The 22,769-nt window shown below is 38.0% G+C and overlaps 1 protein-coding gene across 1 annotated transcript; it reads right to left on the bottom strand.

Moving 5' to 3' along the window:
• Nucleotides 1-2,222: 2,222 nt before the first annotated feature.
• C1H5orf63 (chromosome 1 C5orf63 homolog) lies at nt 2,223-19,075 on the bottom strand. Its single transcript, XM_053457630.1, has 4 exons — nt 19,039-19,075; nt 12,914-13,021; nt 10,565-10,621; nt 2,223-2,445 (listed from the first exon to the last, which is right to left on the bottom strand). The coding sequence occupies exons 2-4, from the start codon at nt 13,019-13,021 to the stop codon at nt 2,263-2,265; spliced, it is 348 nt and encodes a 115-aa protein (XP_053313605.1). The 5' UTR covers nt 19,039-19,075; the 3' UTR covers nt 2,223-2,262.
• Nucleotides 19,076-22,769: the final 3,694 nt, after the last annotated feature.

The raw sequence follows: 22,769 nt of genomic DNA, 5'->3' as shown, positions 1-22,769 counted from the left end.
ATTAATATTTACTAGTAAAACTTTTTTCCTATAGGGTCGTCTTATATTCAGGCTTTTTGTTTTTTTCCTAAATTAATATTTTGATTTTGTGGGGTCGTCTTATAATAAGGGTCGTCTTATAATCGAGCAAATACGGTAATAGAGGAAATACAGTTCTGCATGTGCCTATTTCCTGCACAGGCCCAGTGACCTACTTCTACTACTGCTACTACTCTTTCACCATCCTTATTATAGGGGAACCTATTTATTTCTATAATTTTGAAGAAAATCCAGGTCTGTTCCATGGGGATGCATGTGCCTACCAGTGTCTGGCTGCTCCTTACTTTTACTGTCCTTACTCTGGGGGAACCTTTTTAAATTTCTATAATATTTGGGATATTCAGTCCTGCTCCAAAGGGCTGCATGTGCCTGTCATCTACCAATGGTTGCTTGCCAAGGCCCAGTGCCCTACTACTACTACTGCTGCTGCTTTTCTCTCACCTTACTTGCTCTTAGGAATCAATTCTTATTTTTTCTAATATGGGTAATAGGATGTGTGTCTGCCGGTGCCTGGTCTGCCCTGTGCCTCAATGCCCTCTGAGTGATAAATGTTTTTCTAATTTTGGGAAAAATGTAGTGTCCTGTGGGCTGGATATGTGCCAGTGTCAACCTACTCCCAGTACCCAGCTACTACTGCCATATAACCTTCTTTGCTCTTAGGGATCAATTAACCAATTTTTGGAGAAATTGAGTCCCATAGCTTTCTGCTGGATGTGTGTATCCATTGGTGCAGTGCTGCTGTATTTGGTGGTCCTGCAGTGGAGCACCAAGTGTGGAACTGTTCCTTAACCTGCTGCTGTAGGTGAGAGGTTAGTCCAGAAGGTGTCAGGGAACTCCTTTTTTTTGGAAGCCCCTCCCCATATTGTTCTCGAATCCAAAAATGTCCCAGAATATCATCCAAGCCTAAGAGTCAGGAAACAAAATTACTTGCCCAAAAACATACGGCAAAAATGAAATGAAAATGTAGTCAGAATTGCCTAGTAATAAAAAAAGCCTAAATCATATTTTGCACACTATCCAGTGCACTACCCTGTCTTCTCCAGAGCACATTACAGAATGAATGGATGATGTAAAACCAGAGATTCCAGGGTAAATATGGTGCCTATTGAGGTAATGAAAAGAATATCCTTCTCCCATTCATGACCAGGGGTTTCCTACTGACCAGAACTTTTTTTGCCATTTTTAAAATGTTTGATCATTCATTTTTCATGTTTAGCATATACTTTTTCCAAGGCCAGATAGGACTTTTTAAAGCCATTTTATACATTTAATTTAGTATTTATATATTTTAAAAAAACTTTTTTTTCAATTTTACTATCAATTTCTTTCTATAGGTTAGGTGCCCCTATTAAAAAAAATATGTTCAGCATGAATATATATATATATTTTTTTTAATGTTTTGGATGGGAGCAAAAAGTTCCCAAACATACTAGCCTAGGTTATGTTATTTATTTTAAAACTTTTTGATTTTTGTATTTCTAGTGGGAGGGGTACAAAGTAGACTTGAGCACCAATGGAAATTAATTGTTTTCCCTAGTACCAGCGGGGAAATGCAAGGTGTAAGGTAGCAAGGAGGTGTACTAAGGGTAGAGTGGATGATTTAGTATGTAATACTACATCCTAAGGGCATTAATGGGTTAAAATTTAAACATTTACATATAGATTTAAACCAACATATTCCAAAGTAACACATATTTAATGTTCAGATTAAATGCCTGGTTGGTACCTCAGAGATGAAATATTAAATCATATCAGCTAAAGGTCAATCTGTTTACATGACAGTAGGTGGAATTTATAGTGTATGAAAGATGAGCAATGGGACTCTTTGAATGTGGCAGCCATGATAAGCACATTCTCTAAAATGCGTGACTAAAACTTAAATAATAAAAATCCTTACTAAATATTAGAAACATAATTCTATTGTTTCAAAATCTAGTCAGCCAACCTTTACGTTGGGCAGGCCATATATCAATTGCATCAGTGGAATATTGATATTTTAAGAGGTGCTCATAAAATAATGGGGGGAAAACACAACCTTCTTTCTACGACTAAGGGATTCTTAGCACCAGAACTAAATTAAACAGAATTCAGTGAAATGCAAAACTAGGATGACTTCAAAGATCGCTTTCCTGCTATGGTTATACCAGTTACAGTGTGTATATAATAAACCAATGAGAATCATGAAAGATTTGATTCTTTATTTTACATAGAACATAGCTTCACTTAATCCGTCATCGTTCCATATTCATTTTCCAATTTCTGAAGATTCCTTTCTAGCTTCTTCACGTTTACTCTGTGCATCATAAGAAACTGGCCATTAAGATGAAAAACCGGAATGTCGTTTTTATATCTTTCATACCAGGCTGCGTTCTCTGGAAGAGTTATGTCAACTTGCTCTAAAACAAACTAAAACAGAAAAATATTAATTTATCAAAGACATGGGACTGTGTTTAGGGCAGGGAACAAAAGCGAGACATGCAAGTTAAGAAGCACAGAAAGTGACGGCAGATAAGAACCATTAGGCCCATACAGTCTGCCCAACCTCTGGGTACGTTCCTTAGTACCTGGCCTTATCTTATATCTAGCTTGGCCTTATGCCAATGGTGTTAAAATAGTCATAACAAAATGTGCTCAAATAGCAAACTGTTCATTAGGTAATCTGTATTTGATGTCGACATTCTAGGATTGGTATTTTTTTGTGAGTAGTCTGTAGTTCTAGTAGTTTATTTGGTCCACTGGCATAGTGAAGTAGTAGTAATACATTTCATAAAACGTTCTCAAATCATGTTCAAGTTTTTGAGAAGTCAACCCATAATTTAAAATTTGTACGATAAACATTTACATACCATACATTTTTTCCTGGTTCTGAAAGGTCCCTTATTTCTCCCCACGATACAAATGATTACAACTGATTCTCAATTTAGGGGGAAAAGAGTTACATGAAGGTCAGAAATATTCTTCCACCAAGTTTGAACTTTCTGTAGCTAGATAACTCAAATGTAAAGTGAGATGTGAAACACTTTTAAATGTTCCATAATGCATAAGAACATGAGTAGCTATACATAGAAAGTACAGAGTTCCTAAATATTTCATTTAGCATTCCAAGAACACAACAATAGAGAGATGCATAAAAAGCCATAACCTGACTCTTCTTCAGCTAAGAGTTTTTAGTTTCCTTTGATGTGAAATGTAGCCATATTTAACAAAGAACACATTTCCAGGTTTTAGTTTTGTATTTTGGCCAAAGCAAAAAGTTCATGTAGCATGTCAAGACAAAAAACAAAACAAAACAAAACGGTGAATATCTGTCAAAAGAAGTAACCCTTACCAGGGAGGTCTTTAGAGTGAGCAAACGAAGAGAGGTAAAATGGAGAAGTTCAACTTGTGTTAAAGTCAACTGCTTTAGCATAAGGTTCAGATCCCTAGTAGGACATAAATCATGGGCCTAGGATGACCCTGCCAGTCTCTGTCAGGGTATCAAGCTGAAAGGTTTCTAGTACTGTTGACTTGAGACTATAGGTTTGATGGACAGCCAGCCATTAAAATATAGGACAATCTCAAATCAGTTTGATAACTGTGTCACAAAGCAACCCCACTGTGGTACTGATATCTAATAAATGATAAGGACCAGGCTGTTTTATTCTTTTTGTACCCTTCATGATCAAGGCTAACATTTTTGCGGTGCTCATGTTTAGCTGTGGTTTTCTTCTCGCTCGTTTAGTGTACCCACACAAGTTTTATATAGTAACAAGAAGTGCCTCTTTAGATACCATTTGTTTATCATATCTAATTTCCTATATAAAAAAAAAGATATGGTGATTTTTTTTTAAAAAAGCTTTTGTTCTCACGTTTATTTAAAAAATCTTTTACTTATCTACAAAAGCTAATGAAATTAGAAATACCCAAAGTTCGTTTTTTTTTTCTTAAAGTTATAGGGCACTATGTCCACATAGCATTTTGCTATTTCAAAACTTTTTTTTCCCAAATCTGATAATGCTGCCCCATCTTCTATTTGGGACATCTTTGACCTTTCGTGCCAATGGGCTGTTTAAAGATTTCTGTGTTAGATGTGCAATTTTCTTTTCATTAAGTGTACCCACACAAGTTCTATATTTCTTTTTCAGGACAAGGGCTTTTATATAGATACCATTATTTTAAACATATCCTTTTTGCAAGTTATAGGGCAAAAAGTACAGCTTTTGCTATTTCAAAAACATTGTTTTTCAAATCTGTTCATCATGCAGTCATGTCCTATTTTTGAAGTTCAATTTACCTCGACCAAACCATATATTTTTGAAAATCAGACACCCCAAAGTATTTCAAATGCTGCCAAACAATTCAATATGTGTCCGCCAAAATCTCCTGGCTACAGTGATACCATGCATAGTGTTTGGGGGCTAAAAGGCCACATTTGCTTTTCATTTTAACATCTGGTCATTCTGCACCAATGTCCATGTATATTAGTCTAATTAATTGAAGCAGAATTTGATGGCAGATAAGAACCATTCGGTACATCTTGTTTTCCCATATTTCCTGATGTAAAGACTCGAACCTTAACCTTAATCAGTCCTTGGTCTGGTCTTCCATTCAGGATGGCTTTTTGCCTATCACACGCATATTTAAATCCACTCACTCTATTAGCCGCTACCACTTTTGAAGGCTGTTCCATTTATCTACCACCCCCAAACTAAAAAGGAGGATGATGGTAGGACAAAGGTAGAGAAAATCCTTGGATCTTCCAGATTTAGAAAAAAAAGAATTATCCTGCCTGTTTTATATTTGCTACAATGTGTGATAATCCTTGATGTGCTTATTCTTTAGTCATAAATCACAGATCAGTAGTTAACAGTACTACAGATTAACCGTACTTTTCTTCATGGTCTAGGTGAAGCTGAAATATGTATACTTATCAAGTAAACCGTTCTCGTACATTCTACTGCTTGCCATCTATCTTCTTGGTAATGTTAGAACAAATACGAGCTTAGATTACTTTGGAGATCAAATCTCCCAAGCATGGTTATATTAGCGTTATATAATATATTGCAGAAAATGACTTCATACAGATCTATTTTATTGAAATAAATAAAAACTTCCTCAGAATTTTTGTTATGTCTCCCTGACCATGTGTGTGTCTGCAAAAATTCAGTACGTTAGCGTTTAGGATCTATGTCGGTGTGAAATCACTTTAATGTCATGCTAATTTTTTTTTACTGGAGATTTAAAGAGGAACATAATATAACACCACTATTTTATAGCCTTTACACTTTTTTCAAGTAAAGTTTAACAATTTGAATATACTAATATCTATTTAATAAATTCTTGACACCCATCTCCCTCAATGGCAGTAGCGTACCTAAAGGGGGACGAGGCAGGCTGTTTCAGGGGGCAGACTTGGCCCAGGCAGGCCATTTCAGGGGGCAGACTTGGCCCAGGCAGGCCGTTTCAGGGGGCAGACTTGGCCCAGGCAGGCCGTTTCAGGGGGCAGACTTGGCCCAGGCAGGCCGTTTCAGGGGAAGTGGTGGAACAGGCAGGCTGCTAAAGGAGCAGCGGTGGCACAGGCAGGCTGCTAAAGGGGCAGCGGATGGCACAGGCAGGCTGTTTTAAGGGCAGAGGCCTACCACGTCATTGTCTGCCTTAGTGTATATTAATAGGGGTTATGCTGCACTACCATCACAGTCTGGCTCAGTGTATAGTGGTGAAAATTATGCTGTACCATATCCGTTCAGTAAATGTTATTTATTTTAATAATTTAATTAATTTGTCCAGATTTCTATTTTTTTCCAGTAAAAAATTTGTGAAATAAATATTCTTGCCAACATTAATTTTTGCGTGTCTGGGGGGGTGCCACATACAGGACCCGCTCTGGGTGCCAAATACTCTAGGTATGCCCCTGACCAATGGGTTGCTGTCATGACGGCAGCCATTTTTAAAGAAGTGAGCAACACTTGTCTGTAGTCCCAGCAATGATATGAGTTTTAAGTTGTCTACATCAGCAGAAATTCATGGTACTTAACACAGAGTGTAGTAATACAATACAGTTTTAGTTCATTTTTTTTTTTAAAAAAAAGGTACTACATCCAGGTCCCTGGCACATGTGGCCTGCAAATGACTACTAGATATGACAGCTACGGTATGTTTGTGGTGCACTCCTCCTGCACTTTCTATCATAGGAAAGTCAGGTGATTTACCTGAGAGGTACATGTCCCACCAGATGTGACCCTCCTTGGCCTGTTCCACTGTGTAATGAGGTTGAAAAGAAGTTGCATTACTCACTTCAGCGCCTTTCTTTTAAGCTAAAACCCATTACATACCCGTTGTACAGCTAGGTAGTCAGTCATTGAGATGGTTTAACGACTAAGAAAATCCATTATACTGTGTCTATGTAGCTGAACCATCTTAGTGGTTAATAACACACACAAGCAGCATATGACACATTAGCCATCCTCCTAACATGCTCCAGATGGTGATCAATACAGATGAGCTAATTCTCTTTTACACACCTTGATTAATTGTTTGTTGGATTAAGACTAAATGTGAAACGTAAACAGGCAAGAATAATCTACTGCTAAACCACATACAGCAAATGACTACTGGTAACATCTTTCATAGAGGTGGAGTTTATATGTAGGTTATTGGCAATATTTATTATTAGCTCTTTACAGGGCTTATTACATCAAAAATTAGTGTATTGTTTCCCTGATGAACCAAAGCAGAGACATCTTGTGGTAAAGGCATATAACATATCATGGAACAAAAGCATGGAGGTCTTTCTATTTATGAAGATGCCCAAGTCCAAACTTACTAAATCTATAACTGTGGAATTACAAGACAGTAAACCCAAATCACTGTTTTGTAGAAAAATATGCAGTATCCAGGGGAACACATTTATTGGCGGCCACCATTAAAATTGACAAATTTAGACAGACAACGGCCTGAGATTTTTGTGCATTTATTTGCTATTTATATTCATGTCCCATTTTATCTTGGACACAATATAGTAGTATATCAGTAGCTTTAGTAGTCCATCAAAATGTCATCAACATTACCTTAATTAGAGCTTAATATGCAGGATGGACTTCCATGTTGGACCTGCACTTACGTAGCAGAGGTGTGACTATATCCTATGGTTTTATAAACAATGTAGACAAAGCTAGCTAGTGTTACCAAGAATCAATCCTGAACAAATATTGGTTTTATATTGTGAAAATGTAAATGTACTTTCATACTAGTTAGCAGATTTGCAAAATAAAAGGTGCTGCTGATCTCAGATAATAAAAGAATTAAAGTATTTAGCGGCTTTGTAGATACACCTACAAGTCACCCCGCAGCACAGCAGGTATTTACACCTCTGTGCTGTTAAGACACATAGGCAAAAATACATTTGCTAGCAATATATCTTGTCTTTTTCTGCTTATTGCCGGAAAGGCTTTATGTCACACGGCACAAAGGATACTAATAGGCATTGCCATAGTAACTGGAAAAGCTTCTGTGTTTTTCAGTTTAAGGAATAAAATGTCAGAACTGCTAATAACGTATTAGAGAGTGCAATACATGTGTTGAGTGGAACAGCCTCTTTAACTGACTGCAAGCTCTGCTAAGCACAAGTCTTCACAAAGTTCGAGTAATATGCCTTAAATAATATCTATTAACCTCTTAATGGCAATTACCATGCCAGGCATGTCACAGAAAAACAGTCAATGATTATCGACGTCCCTGCCACATCATGGGATTAAGTAACTTTAGCAAGTGATCAATAAGAAAAAAAAAACGTAGGGGCGCCATGTGATCACATTCGCCCTATAGAAAGACATGTGTTTCAAATATGTCGGTGTGCTGCTGCTGAAAAGCTTTGGAAACGATTAACGAGGCATTTTAGCAACACTGTGTGAGTTAAGTAGGCGATCGCTGATCTCTTCTTAAACACTCTTCAGCAGCATTGCACCATCGTATTTGAAAGATATGCCGTCTTACAATATGGCACCGCCCTTCTCCTGGCAAGAGCTTCACAAGCAAGCAATGAGCGCTTCGGTCGCTCAGAGGGTGTTGGTACATCAGTACCATCCAAGCATCTTCTTTTGGCATATTCACTGGCAAAGAAGGGCTTTTAACCCCTTTCTTACCATTGATCACTGCATAGGCAGTGATCTTGCACAACAGCACTTTTTTTCTACCTGTGCATTTTTCTGGGGTTTATTTTTTCATGTAAAATTAAATAATTTCTATAAATACTTTATTTATAACTAAATAAAAATAAATTTTAAATTAAAAAATGTTGTTTAATTTAAAGTTTAAGTTAAATGAATTACTTTTACCACCAGCCTTTGTCAAAATTACTATCCTACTACTGACACAAGTCCTTTAACGGCCTAAGAACAGTCCCTTCTTATAATTGTAGCGGCGGTAGGGAAGAAGGCAATTACATTTTCCAGATGGACTGGATGGAGTCTTCTATACATAAGGTAACCAGGGCGCACTAGATGGTCCTCATACATTCCTCGTACATTCACACGCGTCCATCCGTGGTTCTCTACTTCGCATGTTTCAACACTAGCTGGTTTTCTCGCAGGATACTACTAGGCAATCATCCCTTACCGGGTCTGAAGTAGTCCCTGGGAATACTCTCCCATTTTCTTTTGTCCATAAGGAATCTTCTGCTTCCCGTAATGATTGCTCGTCTCTTTTTTTTATCTTGTGTGCTGTACCTACTGTTACTGGAACTGTAGGTATTTTACCTTTGCTCTGTTGTATTCATGTCCGGAATATTACTGTTTGTAACATTTTGACAATTCTTTGACTTAAACTTTGTAACTTTTTATTTCAACCTTTGTATACATGTGTATTTATTGAACATGTGCCTCCTGTCTGCAAAGGTAAATAAAATGTATAAAAAAAATTACTATCACAAATTTTGACAAAGGCTGGTGGTGGAATTAGTGCCTGAAAAGTGTTAAAATACCACCATGGAGTGTCTAGTTTTCAAAAATATATAGTTTGATAGAGGTAAATTGAATTGGTCAACTTCAAAAATAGGACATGGCTGCAGGATGACCAGATTTGAAAAACAATGGTTTTGAAATAGCAATATGCTTTTTGTATTTATTGCCCTATAACTTGCAAAAAATATGTTTAAAATAATGGTATCTATACGAAAACTCTTCTTGTCCTGAAAGCCCCCCCCCCGATATAGAACTTGTGTGGGTAGACTGAGAAAGAAGAAAATTTAAACTAAACACAATCACCACAGAAATTTTAAAATAGCCCATTGTTAAAATGGCACCATGGTAAGTTTTAATGATTATTTATGTTTAAAGGATGGTTTGTCCTTTTTTCACATTTTCAGCAAAAACTGAAGTCTCAATGTGGTCAACCAGAAGAGAGAGGAAGCAGCTGCTTAGTAAAGTAAACGGGTTCCACATCTGAGTGAAACACTGCTTGTTTAGCTGAAAGGTAGCCATCTGCAAAGCAAACAGTGGAAAAGAGGGCATGACTGACCCTTTAAGTACAAACCTTAGTTCCAACAGAAAGGGATACATTTAGATTACTTTATAGTACATTTCTTAAAGCAAAGATAACCTTAGTAACCATAGCTGCTCTTTGTGACTCATACACAAACTTAACAAATCATTATCATTAATTCACTGTGACCTCAGAGATTCCATTAAAGCATTGCATTACTCTCACGGTTTACAACTGCATGAAAAATATGACTTAGTCACAGAAATTTGAACCATCCCAGAATCTTAAACAAAGTGTCTGCAATAAGAACTAAATATGATTAGGAAATATTAGGAAATGTGTCTGGAAAGCAATTTGTTTTCAGTTATCAGGTTCAGTATTACCAAATTCCAACAGTGCTCTATTAAACCATTCATTAAAGGAAACATGAACCATGCCACAAAGAGCTTGTAGCCTTGGATTACCACCTCTTTTGAAATGAAATGTTTTTAATCTTATTTTGTAAGAACACCTCTCCCTTGTTTACCCATGATTGCAGATCACAACATGTTCATGGAATCTGACATAACATATGGGTTAGACCAGCTCCATATGACCAACTGTTGCTCCTGCACGTAAACATTTTGCTTGTGTTAATAAGATACATGACTTGACTAATTCGTCATCATTAGGGAATGGGGTAGAAGTTAAACCCTCTGTGATTAGGGACATGACTGCGGCTTTTCAGAACGTTTTGTAACAAAGAAATTAATAGAACAGTAATCTAATTTCTGCTCCAGCCGCATTTTTATAAATTACCCCGAAAACATATTGGATATAAGTACTTTATAATTTAATGTTAAAAATACATATGGTTGACTGGAATGGCTCATTGTCTGGTTAAAAGACATTGTCCTTGGAGATGTCATTCAGCAATGAAATCCAGAGTATTAATGACACACATGGATGGCTCTATATAATGCATCAGAATATACATGTGAAGACAGATGGATAGATAGACACCTTACCGCCAAGGAGGAGTTAGTTGCAACAGACAAATTAGATAGAATAGACTATATTAATACTTTACCCTGTTCATATAAGGTAAAAGTGTTTCTTTAGCTTCATCGCAAAGTGGACATGGATTCTGCAATTTAAAAAAAGTTATTTTTGTAAAGGCACAAACAACTTTTACTATGATTTCTGTATGTCTCTTTTAATCGTGGTACAAGGAACCAATTGCATATTTTCAAGATGTAACTGGGTAGAATAACACACAAAGGTTAATCACTGGAACACAAACTGTTGTACACCATGTTCAAACAGCAAACTGACAATCGCACATGTAAGTTAGTAACAAGCATATACCATATATGCGGGCCACTACTGAAATTAAAAAGCTGCTGTGGACATTATACTATAGACACTTATATATTTTACATTCGCGGTTTCCATTAAAAAAACTAAAACGAATCTTCTGACCTCCCCAAAAAAACTTTTTGGGGGACTTCCTTTTAGACATGAGTCAGGAGCTCAAAGCAGCAGCCAAGAGTCAAAGGGGTAGCATAGATGTATGGGCAGGCCAAATTGGAAATATTGCCTGGACAATGTGACCTCTGTGGTACTAGACTACATCTCCAGCTGCTTGTTATGATGGACATTTGCGGTTATGAATATAAAAAGATTCTTGTGCAAAGCAAGAAAGGTGGTGTTCTCACCATAACATTCAATGGAATGGTGAATCAACCGTGCACTGGCTGTTATGGCAAATGGACCACTTTTCAAAGTATGGACCATCTTATTACTGTACTAATTCCTAATATGTTTCACTATTCAGTACATCAGCCGTGTTTGATTTACCAGTAACCCTCCTTGCTGAGATTAGTATTCCCACCCATAATTTGCTGTTGCATCCCTTATGTATCCTTCATTTGATGCTGCCTCAGAGTTGAAGGTGAAAAAGCTAGTCAATGCATCCAGAGCACTGGGCTCCTGTGCTGTATTAAGAAAACATGCCCCGAATGCAGAATTTTCTCGACAGTTAATATAAAAATGTCTATCTATACCATGAATGATCTGCTATACTCTGGTCTGATGCTCCCTAATCTCTCGTCTATCTAAGGTAGGATGTTGTTGCAGCAGGAATCAGTACTAGTATCAGTACTCTAGTACTCTTGCTTTAAGAGATTGAATATTTGTCCCAGTCCATTATTTTTAGGGCCTTGTTTCCCTGAAAACATGTGAGCATTTGATTGCTGAAACTTGATAACATTTTGTAGTACTGCGTTTATCATCCAGAGATTTAAAGTGTTTTAGAACAAAAACAAATATTCATAGATGTATAAAGAGATTGCCAGCATAGCAAACTCCATTTCTCATCTAATACTACGTTATCACACCCTGCCAATTCTCTTCTGCTTATTTAAAATTCAATCTCAGACAGAAATGAAGCGGATTTGTTTCCAACTGATTACGGCCCATTATAGTTATAAGTCACTGGAAGTTTAGAATGCCTACAAATGGAGGGCCAGATTGTTATGTGTAGATATATGACAAGTGTACAAAAATGTTACAGAAGTTTGTGCTTTACTGAATAAAATAAACAAACATTCTCTGATTAACTACAGTTAACGCACACTAATTATTATGTATTAATTGTTTTATATAGCGCCATCAAATTCCATAGCGCTGTACAATGGGTATCACCGGCGTTCCCCTCATGAGAGCAATAAAAGTATATATGTTATACATATGCATTATGGTTTTAAGTTGTGTCCTACAAATAAAGCTAACTTTAAGGGTTAAAGGGATATTCCAGGGTCCAACAGTGAACACATATGAAAGTACTTTCTACAGCATAAAAAGGAGTACATGCATTTGCATTGGGGACACCACATAAACTTAAAGGGACCAAAGTGCGTATGATGGCTAGAATTTCCCTTTAGTGAACGTGAAAGACAAATCATATGACACTGGGGCGATTCCTCAATGACCTGCAAACATAAAATAAGCACAATGCCTAAAATCACACTTGCAGAGGGATGATACTGAATAATGAATGTACGTATTAACAGAATTACCAGCCTTCAAATATACTTCTGTTCCAGATATGATAAAACCACTTAAAAAAATGGTCTTTTTTGTACATGGTATCTGGCACCTTTATGGCAAAACCGTGCCAAATTCCATTATCTTCGCTGTGGCTATTGCACTGCAGAAAATCTTGATCCAAAAATAAATGTGTATACTTTGGAGAATTTAGCATGATTCTCCCATTTTATTAAAGTATCGATAAGTATGATGTTGCTAAAATATATTCTCCTGTTTGGTACATTTATATTGCTGTTGTGTTTCTAAACATTTGGACAACACAGTGTTTCATACATTGAACCAACTGCACACGGGCCACAAAGAGTTGCAGCTTTATTTATGGTATTACCTTTGTAAAAAGCGTGAGCACCGGCTTTGCCTTTTGAGATACAAAATAGCGTTTTAACACTCGAAACGGTGATGATTTCGCACTTTGCCAACATCTCAATGGGAGCATCTGCCAGTGAATAAAGAATACTCGTTAGTGTATTGTGTTCACCTAAAGAACTGGATTTCTTCTAAAATACAATTTGGATAGAACTGCAAGAGAGAAGTGGCTAGATGTCTTCATCACCTGCAAATTTGTAAGAATGAATACATTGGTTTCCATAGTAATTGCTCTAATTTTAACAATTTACCTTGATAAAGGTTTGGTTGCAGTAATGATTCTGTGGGACCAAAGTTTGTACTTATTCATTTTTAATGAACAGAGTACAGTTGCGTTATGTATCTTCTTACTGAATGGGACATAGATATATTGCATAGGGGCAAAGTTTTAAAAGTGGTCTTATCACCATAGCAACTAGTGGAATGTATGGGATGACTGGAACATTCCATTGGCTGCTGTAGAGATAAGGCCACTTTTAACCAATCATTTTGGAAAATGTGTCCTATTCACAAGTTTAGAAACATCGACATCAAGATAGATCTTTTCTGTGAACGTAAACTCGAATATATATATATATATATATAAAATCTCTGGAATTCAATAGAAATTAAGAACAACATTATTACAGATTTGATAATCTACTTGAACAGTGGTGGGTGGTTTGTCCTGCACAAAAAGAAAATAGGATTTTGCATAAAGCACAGGAAAAAAAAACATGTGAAAAATTCCAAAATATTCAAGTGTTTAGATTATACATGATGCAGGTCCAACTTTGCCCTTCCTGCAGAACACATCCAATGAGTTTGGCTCTTCCTAAAGCAAAGTAAAGAATGGGAAATCCAGTGGTATAACTCACTGCAATTAAGACCTAAACTTACGCCTCATCGAATTAAAATCCTTTAACATCAGTATCAGCAACCAAGCTTTGCATTGAATTAGTTTGGTGTGTCGATGATACATTTACACATCAGTGTCACGCTTCACTGAATTATACTGGAAATGCTTTTGTTCCAATTAGTATTTAGCTTGCATACTTTATATCCTTCAACCAATTTATTTTACATAGTGTGCAACACAGAAGATACATCTGAGCAAAATAGTAACTCAGGTTGAAAAAAGATCCATATATTTCAACCTTGCTGTTGATTCACAAGGCAAAAAAAACCCCCCATATTGAAGCGTTTCCAATTGTGCTTCAAAAGGGATAAACAATCATCTAGCACAGCATCCCTGGGTAGTGAATTCTACTTTGTTCTTACTGTAAAGAACCCTTTACGCTGCTTTAGATGGAAATTCTTATCTGGAATCTGAATGGATTACTACCTCTGTTCTTTACACAGTCCTATTAACGAACAGGGCATCATAGAAGGGCTGGTTTTGTTCTTCTATATATTTGTAAAATTTTGTCGTAACCCTAAGACGCCTTTTTTCTAATTCAAACAAATTCAACTTCTCTAACCTTTCTTCATAACCAAGTTGTTCCATTCCTCTTAACTTTTTCAAGCGCCATAAAGTCCTTCTTAAGAACACGCGCCCAGACATGCACTGCATATTCACGGTGGGGGTCTTACCTCTGACTTATATCTTCCTCTCGTGAGTCAACACCTCTTTTTCTACATCTTCCCCAGTCCTTCTCATTTAATAATTTCACTAAAACGCATTTAAGGTACAATTCACACATTTATTTATTTTCCCAAAGGAACAAAAATGCATAACAGAGTATGTCAAGAGTCCTCCAATTTGATCAAACATACTTGCAGGGAAATAACATCTAATTCAGACAGTATCATCTTAACTAAGTTTGTGTCATCTACAAACACTGTCACAGGGCTTTCAATACCCACTAGAACACTATTAATAATGATATTAAACAGTAAGCCTAGGACATAACCCAGAGAAACCCCACATACTATTTTTGTCCATTTGGAGAATTTTCCATTAACAACGTTGTATCTGCTCAAAGACCCTAGTCTATATTGTTCCTAACCTCTTCATATAATCCAATTAAGTTAGTCTGACACAATCAATCCTCCATAACACATGGCTGACCCTTACGCATGATGTTTTTGGATGAAAGGTATTCCTAAATATTATCCCTTGGTAGGCTCACGCCAGTCTTTTGGCACCATACCTCAGCGCAATTGTCTGCCTATTTCTTGGCTCAGTACCCTAAGTAGCCGGGCCGTGGGCCTTTATCTATTTTGACTTCATTTAGCAGTTTTACAATCTTGTCCTATGTCAGCCAGTCACATGACTTCTACAAGTTTTTTGTAGCAGTACTTTGCAAACCTGCGGGCACTGGTTCTTCATTGGTATACACAGCAGCAAAAACATGACTTAAAACTTCTGCCTTTTCCTTATCTTCGCTAACCAGTTTCAGACTTTAAAGGGCCACCAGTTTAATTCTTTCATTTTATTTTTTTTATCATTAATGTATTTACATTTCTTGTGAGGTTTGGCTGGCTTTCATTGGCTGTTTCTCATTATCTACTTTAGTTATTGTAATTGCACAATTTTCATTAGCACCTTCATAGTTTATAAATGATGCTGCTGACCCCTTTGATTTAAATGCCATCCTATTTTTTTCTTATGACTGACTGCTCTATTAAGCAGGTTTTATGCATTTTTAATCCAGTGAGACTCTCATGGAATTTAAAGCCTTCTCTGGACACCATTAATGAGGCACATGTATGGCAAGTGGGGCTGCTTAACCCTAGGGTTCGGTAAGAAGCTGCAAATATGCACAAAAAACCCCAATATAAAGAAAAGAGAGCGAACAACCTAAAAAAAATAAACATACTCAGCATACATATTCAGATTCCAGGTTGCTACTAGAGTAATAGTGACCAATAAGTACAAAGAACAAAGCAAATATTTACCGCATGCTATTCGGTCATATTATGTAGTGGTGGGCTAAGCAATATATGGCCATATACAGTCACTGGCCACTTTATTAGGTACACCTGTTCAATTGCTTGTGAACACAAATAGCTAATCAGCCAATCACATGACAGTGGTCAAGACAACTTGAACGTGACCTCAAGTGATTTTGAACATGGCGTGGTTGTTGGTGCCAAACAGGCTGGTCTGAGTATTTCAGAAACTGCTGATCTACTGGAATTTTCACGCACAACCATCTCTAGGGTTTACAGAGAATGGTCCGAAAAAGAGAAAATATCCAGTTAGCGACAGTTGTGTGAACAAAAATGCCTTGATGTCAGAGGTCAGAGGAGAATTGGCAGAAAGGAATCAGTAACTCAAATAACCATTCGTTACAACTAAGGTATGCAGAATACCATCTCTGAACGTACAACACGTCAAACCTTGAAGCAGATGGGCTACAGCAGCAGAAGACCACACCGGGTGCCACTCCGGTCAGCTAAGAACAGGAAACGGAGGCTACAATTCACACAGGCTCACCAAAATCGGACTTGTATCAATGGTTCAGGCTGGGGGTGTAATGGTGTGGGGGACCTTATCTTGGCGCATTTTGGGCCCCTTAGTACCAATTGAGCATTGTTTACACGCGACAGCCTACCTGAGTATTGTCGCTGACCATGTCTATCCCATTATGACCACAGTGTACCCATCTTCTGATGGCTACTTCCAGCAGGATAATGCAACATGTCACAAAGCTCACATCTCAAACTGGTTTCTTGAACGTGACAATGAGTTCATGCTACTCCAATGGCCTCCACAGTCACCAGATCTCAATCCATTAGAGCACCTTTGGGATGTGGTGAAACAGGAGATTTGCATCATGGATGTGCAGTCGACACATCTGCCCCAACTGCGTGATGCCATATGACCCAAAATCTCTGAGGGATGTTTCCAGCACTTTGTGGAAAGTATGCCATGAAGAATGAAGGCAGTTCTGAAGGCAAAATGGGGTCCAACCCAGTACTAGCAAGGTGTACCTAATGAACTGGCCAGTGAGTGTAGCGTGACAGAATCCCCAGTAATTGTTTATCTGACAAAGAATACTCAAATCTAACTACCCAAAAAGTCTACGTACAAATGGTTCCTGGGATTAGCACTCAGTACTCAGAGTACATTGCTTGATTTAGGTAAAGTACACACTTTGCGCCACAGATCCTCGAAAAAACAAAAGCGTTGGCACAGTTGTCCTTGCGAAAGAACGTTTGCTGCCAATTGTAGACTGGTGGCCTACAAGCATAACAATTAAACCAAATGGCCTGGTGAGCAACTTTTAAGTTGCAAGTGTTCTCTTTGACATACGATTTGAATGCACACGTTACTCTGCAAGCAAGCAATCACAGGAATGACAAGGTAAAAATACAGCACAAGAGTCAATATCATTGCATCAACTGCGTCGTTGCACTTTCTATTAATTCAATGCGTTTAAGGCATCACAGTAGCTCAGATGCGCGCCCCCTCATGAACTGGCTTAGAAGTATAAATCAGAGCAGAAACAGTCGCTGAAGCGTGTATTTTCTTGCTAGCAGGCCTATTAAAATCAGCCTGTGTGAGCTGTTAGAAAGATTAGCTTTTAACATCTCTAAACCTGCTCCTTTGGTTAGGACAAAGCAGCAAAAGGCAGAGAGTAACACACTTCAAAAGCACAGAGCCTATTAGAGATGAAGGTGTCGATTCAAGTGGAGCTGAGCCAGACTGATTGGCACATGGCGATGGCACAGACATGTTGGATTCAGATGGCTGTAACCTTGAAGTTAAGGAGATTTAGTGAAGGGAAAATGCACCTGCTTTACTGTAAACACATCCTGCCTTGTCAAGTAATACCAGATAAAGCAAGAATTAATATTCAGATATTGGTCCAGACTAGTAATAAAACTTCGATGTGAAATATGTTTTTTCAATTCCTTTTTGTTATTACATTTTTGGGAGTAACAACATAATGGAAGTTGTACATAAGAGCAGTGCTTCTCACGCCATTAAAGGGCAAAGCTATTTTTCTTTAACCTTCATTTTCCTGCTCCTCGTTTTGGTATACATAATGGGCTTTCAGGACAAGCAGCTATTTCTTTTGAAATCATATGCATACATATAAACACAGCGTTTCTAATATTAAAATACAAAACGCATCAAAATAATTTAAAAAATAAAGTTGCATCATGCTCTGCCCACTACTTTCCTGTGCACAGAGCCATGAAGATAATTTGAGAACCCCAAATGATAACTAGTGGTTAACCCTCAAGTACAAAACAAGCAAGATTTCTAGGCATACGCAGCGAATATCATTCAAATAACACAACTTTGGTAATTTCGTCTCTCTATACAGCCATATATTGCTTAGTCCACCCACCAATTGTTTTTTATATATACCTGGAATCTCATTAATAACATGTTCAATCAGTCCTCAAGGACAACTAACACATACACGATATATATATATATATTATATATATATATTCTAACAAAGAAAAATGTAGGAACCCATATACCCCGGCCTGTATAACAGCAATGCTACAGCTCTAATCTACAACTTTTGGACTCAATACACTTGAAGATGACACAAAGCTGGGGCATGAAAAAAAAATTATTTCTGATTATTGCAAATGGGGGGGTCACCTTTTTAAACAAACTTCACGCTATAAAAAGTTGTTCAGTTTCTTCACAGCTGACTAGACTAATGACTAGTAAAGTAAACATTAGTAATAATGTAAACTAATTTGCTACATGCATTTAACCCCTTAATGACAAAGCCCGTACATGTACAGGCTCAAAATGCATTGTTTTCAATGGGTTTAGGGACCGCCCATTGTCCTTAAGGGGTTAAACTATTCAGGGTACCTGTCAGATACAACATACTATATGTGCACCCCCTCTCCAGGAGTAAATAATCTTAAAGACGCATCAGCGCAGCCTCCAGAATGCCCAAAGAGCAATACAACAATTAATTTATTTCAGAATACAATAATAAGACCTCCACTAAGAATATAGATACGTTTCTTAAGCAGTACTAGTAGTATTTTAAATTAATTATCTGCTCCCCAATGAATGCAATCTGTACATGTAACCAGCAGCACAAACAATTAAAAGTCCCGCACAATCTAGAGCTAACATAGCAACAGAGGAAAGACACCACACTGCACTGATGCACCCACCGTGTCTCTTTACAGGAAGTAGCCACAGAACAAGTAGGGAAAGCACTTCCTGCCATATGAATGAAACAGAGTTATACTGCCCTCTAGTGTACCAAAAGTAAACAACACACACTGACTTTTGACAGCATTCTGACATTGTTAAGCTTGAAACGTTAAAATTCTTCTTTAACATAAGGTGAAGCTTCATGGGTCAATAAAAAAACGGTGCCTTTAAGCCTAAGAACCAACTGTGGTCATAGCTTGACAAAAATACACTGTACCCATACACCCTGAAATGCCAAGACATAAGGGCAACTATAGTTTTTACTTATTTGTGACAGCCTAAGTTAAAGGGACAGCAATATGTCCCTGATAACCCATTGAAAGAAGAATGCATATTAAAATACACTCAAAATGAAAAAAAAAAATAGAAAAAAGCACTTACCTGAACTATAAGGTGTACCCCTGCTGCTGCTGCTGCCGCCATCCTCATCCTTTGTGGTCCAAAGCTCCATGCTTGAAGCAACCAATCAATGGCAGGAAAAGCAATGAGACTGCTTGCTGCGAATGCCCACAGTGGGGTGAAAAGACCCCCACCCGCATTGTTTACCAAGACAAAGCTGGAGCTGACTGGAGGTTAGTATGTCATGAGCAGTGAGATGTGTTCAGCCAAACAGGGGTGGGCTGGGGGAAGGGGCAACTGAAATTGGGGGAACTGTGCCCCTATGTGAGACTTACAATGGGGGCCCCTAAGCACCCCAACTTCCTCCCTTAAAGTGCTGCTTAATGGTCTATGTGTGGGGAAATGGATCAGGTAACCATGCCCTGTAACGTGAATCTACATCAGGCGGACCGAAACATAAGCCTCCTTGCCCTGTCCGGAAAGCCCACCGGCACTAAAATGGATGCTGCAGCCGTAAATAATTTGCACCGCTTAATGACACACTGAGAGGAGTAAAGACTTGATAGCACTGGCTTTAGGATTTCACTATTGTGAATATCTGCCACGGTAAGTATGCACAACAGTATTTAAGAGAAATATTGACTTTATCTCAATATTATGTGAACAGAAGGCCATTACAAAGGAGCCATCTTTACCACAGGGTGCAAGGGACAGCTACCTCAACATTCAAACATCCTCTTAATTACCTGGCTGACTCCTGTGTGCCAGGGGGTGATCAGAAACAAATAAACTGCTGGGAAAGTTAGGGCAGAACAAATTACTCCTCCTCCTGCCACAAGTAATTTGTTCTATTGCAGTGTTTTTCTCTAAAGATTATCTAGAGTGAGTTGCCTATAAAGCATGTGATAAAATGGGCATGTGCTTCCCACCTCAATTCATAAACATGTATGGGACCCAAGGGTTTCAATAGAAGACTGTCTGGATGAAATCATTATAGTTCTACAAAGCTTTTATTTGATCACTAAAAGGGGTATGAATACTAAATGTGGACTAGCTCCGCTGCTAGCGTTTAACTTTAACATGTAGAAGCTCCAGTGGACAATTACAGTGGCACTCAAACCATGGTCTGTGGGTCCAGGGGACCCCAATTGTCTTCAGAATTATATTATGAATACCTCCCAAGTGTCTCTCTTAAAGAATTAGAGTCTCACTTTGGGACTCTGTCCTTCACTCCTCCATTGATGTCCTTCTTTTGTAGGAGCCCAGAATGTTTGCTGGGTATGAATATATCTTGGTCCACAGTCCTACAGTATTGTGTAAAGAAATTGCATAGATATGTAATTAACAGGGGTGGGTTTGCACTCTCTATCAAGACAGCCAGGTACAGCTGAATGGCCACTTGCCCTCAGAGTAACTAACTTACACACTTGCACACACACTTACACACACTCACTATAACACCAACCCCTTACACACGCTTACACATATACACCTTCTTTTACACAGTTGCACTAAAACATACTCACTCCATCATACCTCACTCTCTCACATAGCACACATCACACCTCACGCCACACACACACACATCAGTCCTTACACCTCACTCAGGACACAGCAAAACAAAGCCTTACCTTGTCCAGAGCCTTTCCTGCTTTTACCGCACGTAACTCCCTCTGAGAGTGCGCCATTATGTTCTGGAAGTTTGATTGTTATTTAACTCACTATTGTGTTCTCTCACTTAAATATTAAAGAGTGCCCATTTAGCTATGTTTATATTTTCGTATCATGAAAGTGCTTTGTCAGCAAACTAACATTAAAATCTATACCTGGTAACTGAGAATTAATACATGTCACATAAAGGGACATACATCAGATATAGACAGTGTCAGAATTCCCAGGTGGACAATGACCATCTGAACATGGTAGGAGTGACTGTTGCTATACAATGAGTTTGTGTGATTCAAGGCCAACCACAGAGTGTTTGTCTTCAAACTTAAGCTCTTTTCTAGGAGTTTAGAATTATTGCTGGTTAAGAGATTCTCATCATGTTCTGCATCCATAAAAAACACAGTTCTACACCTGAAATAGGAGAAATGTGTTCAGTTGTTATTGTTTACATAAAATATACAATATATATTCTTCTGTTTTAAATATCTGAATCAGTTACATGAATAACTGCTAACCAGCAGCAGGTCACAAGTCACACGAAAAGTCCTGTTAAAGCCTTGCTCCCTATGACACCTCCATCTATACCCCTCTGGCCATTTGTTGGGACCTATTGATGTCACCTACAACTGTTCTGTGAATAAACCACATAGTTCAGGGCTTAGTAAATTTCTAGTTCTTTTAGATTCTGTTAAAATAGTTCAACTGGATCTGCCAACTGTATATTTCATGATAACAAAAAAATAAAAAATAAACTATATAAGAGAGGATCCATCCAAAGCTGCAGCAGGTATGAGAGGTATACTTCTCACAGGAAGACTGTTTGTAGCAATATGGAGTCCCAGGAAACCATATTGTCAGTAATCAATAAGAAGAACCTGAAGATATAAAGAACAACACACATAAAACCACATAAACTATGTAAACAGATAAATGTTCTTTTGTGTTTCATTTACCTTGTATAGGTCTAGGGTATATTTTCAGGCACTCTGGTGAATACTGATAGCCCGGAAGCAATGATGATATCTTAGCAGATGAACCCTCAGATAGCCGTATATAAATTCATGATGAATAAGGGTATAATTGAGCTTTCTCTGTTTACTTTTTATATGTATGGATCTATTTTGTCTATTAACCAGGAACAGACTGGTGATGAGGAGGCGACCCTGGCACTTTAAGGCCTGCGGCCACCTGATGACATAAGTGCGGCCGAAGGCTGGATATGTGTGGCTGCATGTTATGTTTTTATGCTCACGTAGTGTGTAGTCGGTGGCCTCACAGTGCAGCTGCCGGAGCAGCAGAACAGATGAGTATGGGGCACTGTTGGCCAGCAGCCCCCCTGGCATTTGCCCATGTGCCAGAGGGCCTGAAATAACCCTTCCTTTGTTACAAAGATGTTTTGCTGGCATACTGAGGAGATAAATATTGCAAGATCACTCAGATTAAGCTGTTAGATTAGGTGATCTTTGTGCAGTTTTGCGTAATAAAGTATATCTCTAAAATGACCCTCTTTAGGACCCAAATCCCTTTGTTTTAGGAGTTTAGAATATTTTCTCAGTGTATTACAGTGTTTTACAGCTCTAAGTGTAACAATAGCACGTACACAAGCATCGGGAAGAGTGTTTATCATCTAAATTGTGTACCTATGCTATAATTGCGTTTTACTACACGTGTATAAATAGGT

This window comes from Spea bombifrons, chromosome 1 (assembly GCF_027358695.1).
Source record: "Spea bombifrons isolate aSpeBom1 chromosome 1, aSpeBom1.2.pri, whole genome shotgun sequence".
Classification (NCBI taxonomy): domain Eukaryota; kingdom Metazoa; phylum Chordata; class Amphibia; order Anura; family Pelobatidae; genus Spea; species Spea bombifrons.
This window is presented reverse-complemented; position numbering and strand designations above follow the sequence as displayed.

Excerpts from the sequence above, each read along its gene's own strand:
- C1H5orf63 (XM_053457630.1), bottom strand. The coding sequence starts at position 13,021 with ATGCTCCCATTGAGATGTTGGCAAAGTGCGAAATCATCACCGTTTCGA. Across the intron at positions 10,622-12,913 it reads TGCTCACGCTTTTTACAAAG|AATCCATGTCCACTTTGCGA; the intron begins GTAATACCATAA and ends TTTAAATTGCAG. Across the intron at positions 2,446-10,564 it reads TTTTACCTTATATGAACAGG|TTTGTTTTAGAGCAAGTTGA; the intron begins GTAAAGTATTAA and ends TTTCTGTTTTAG.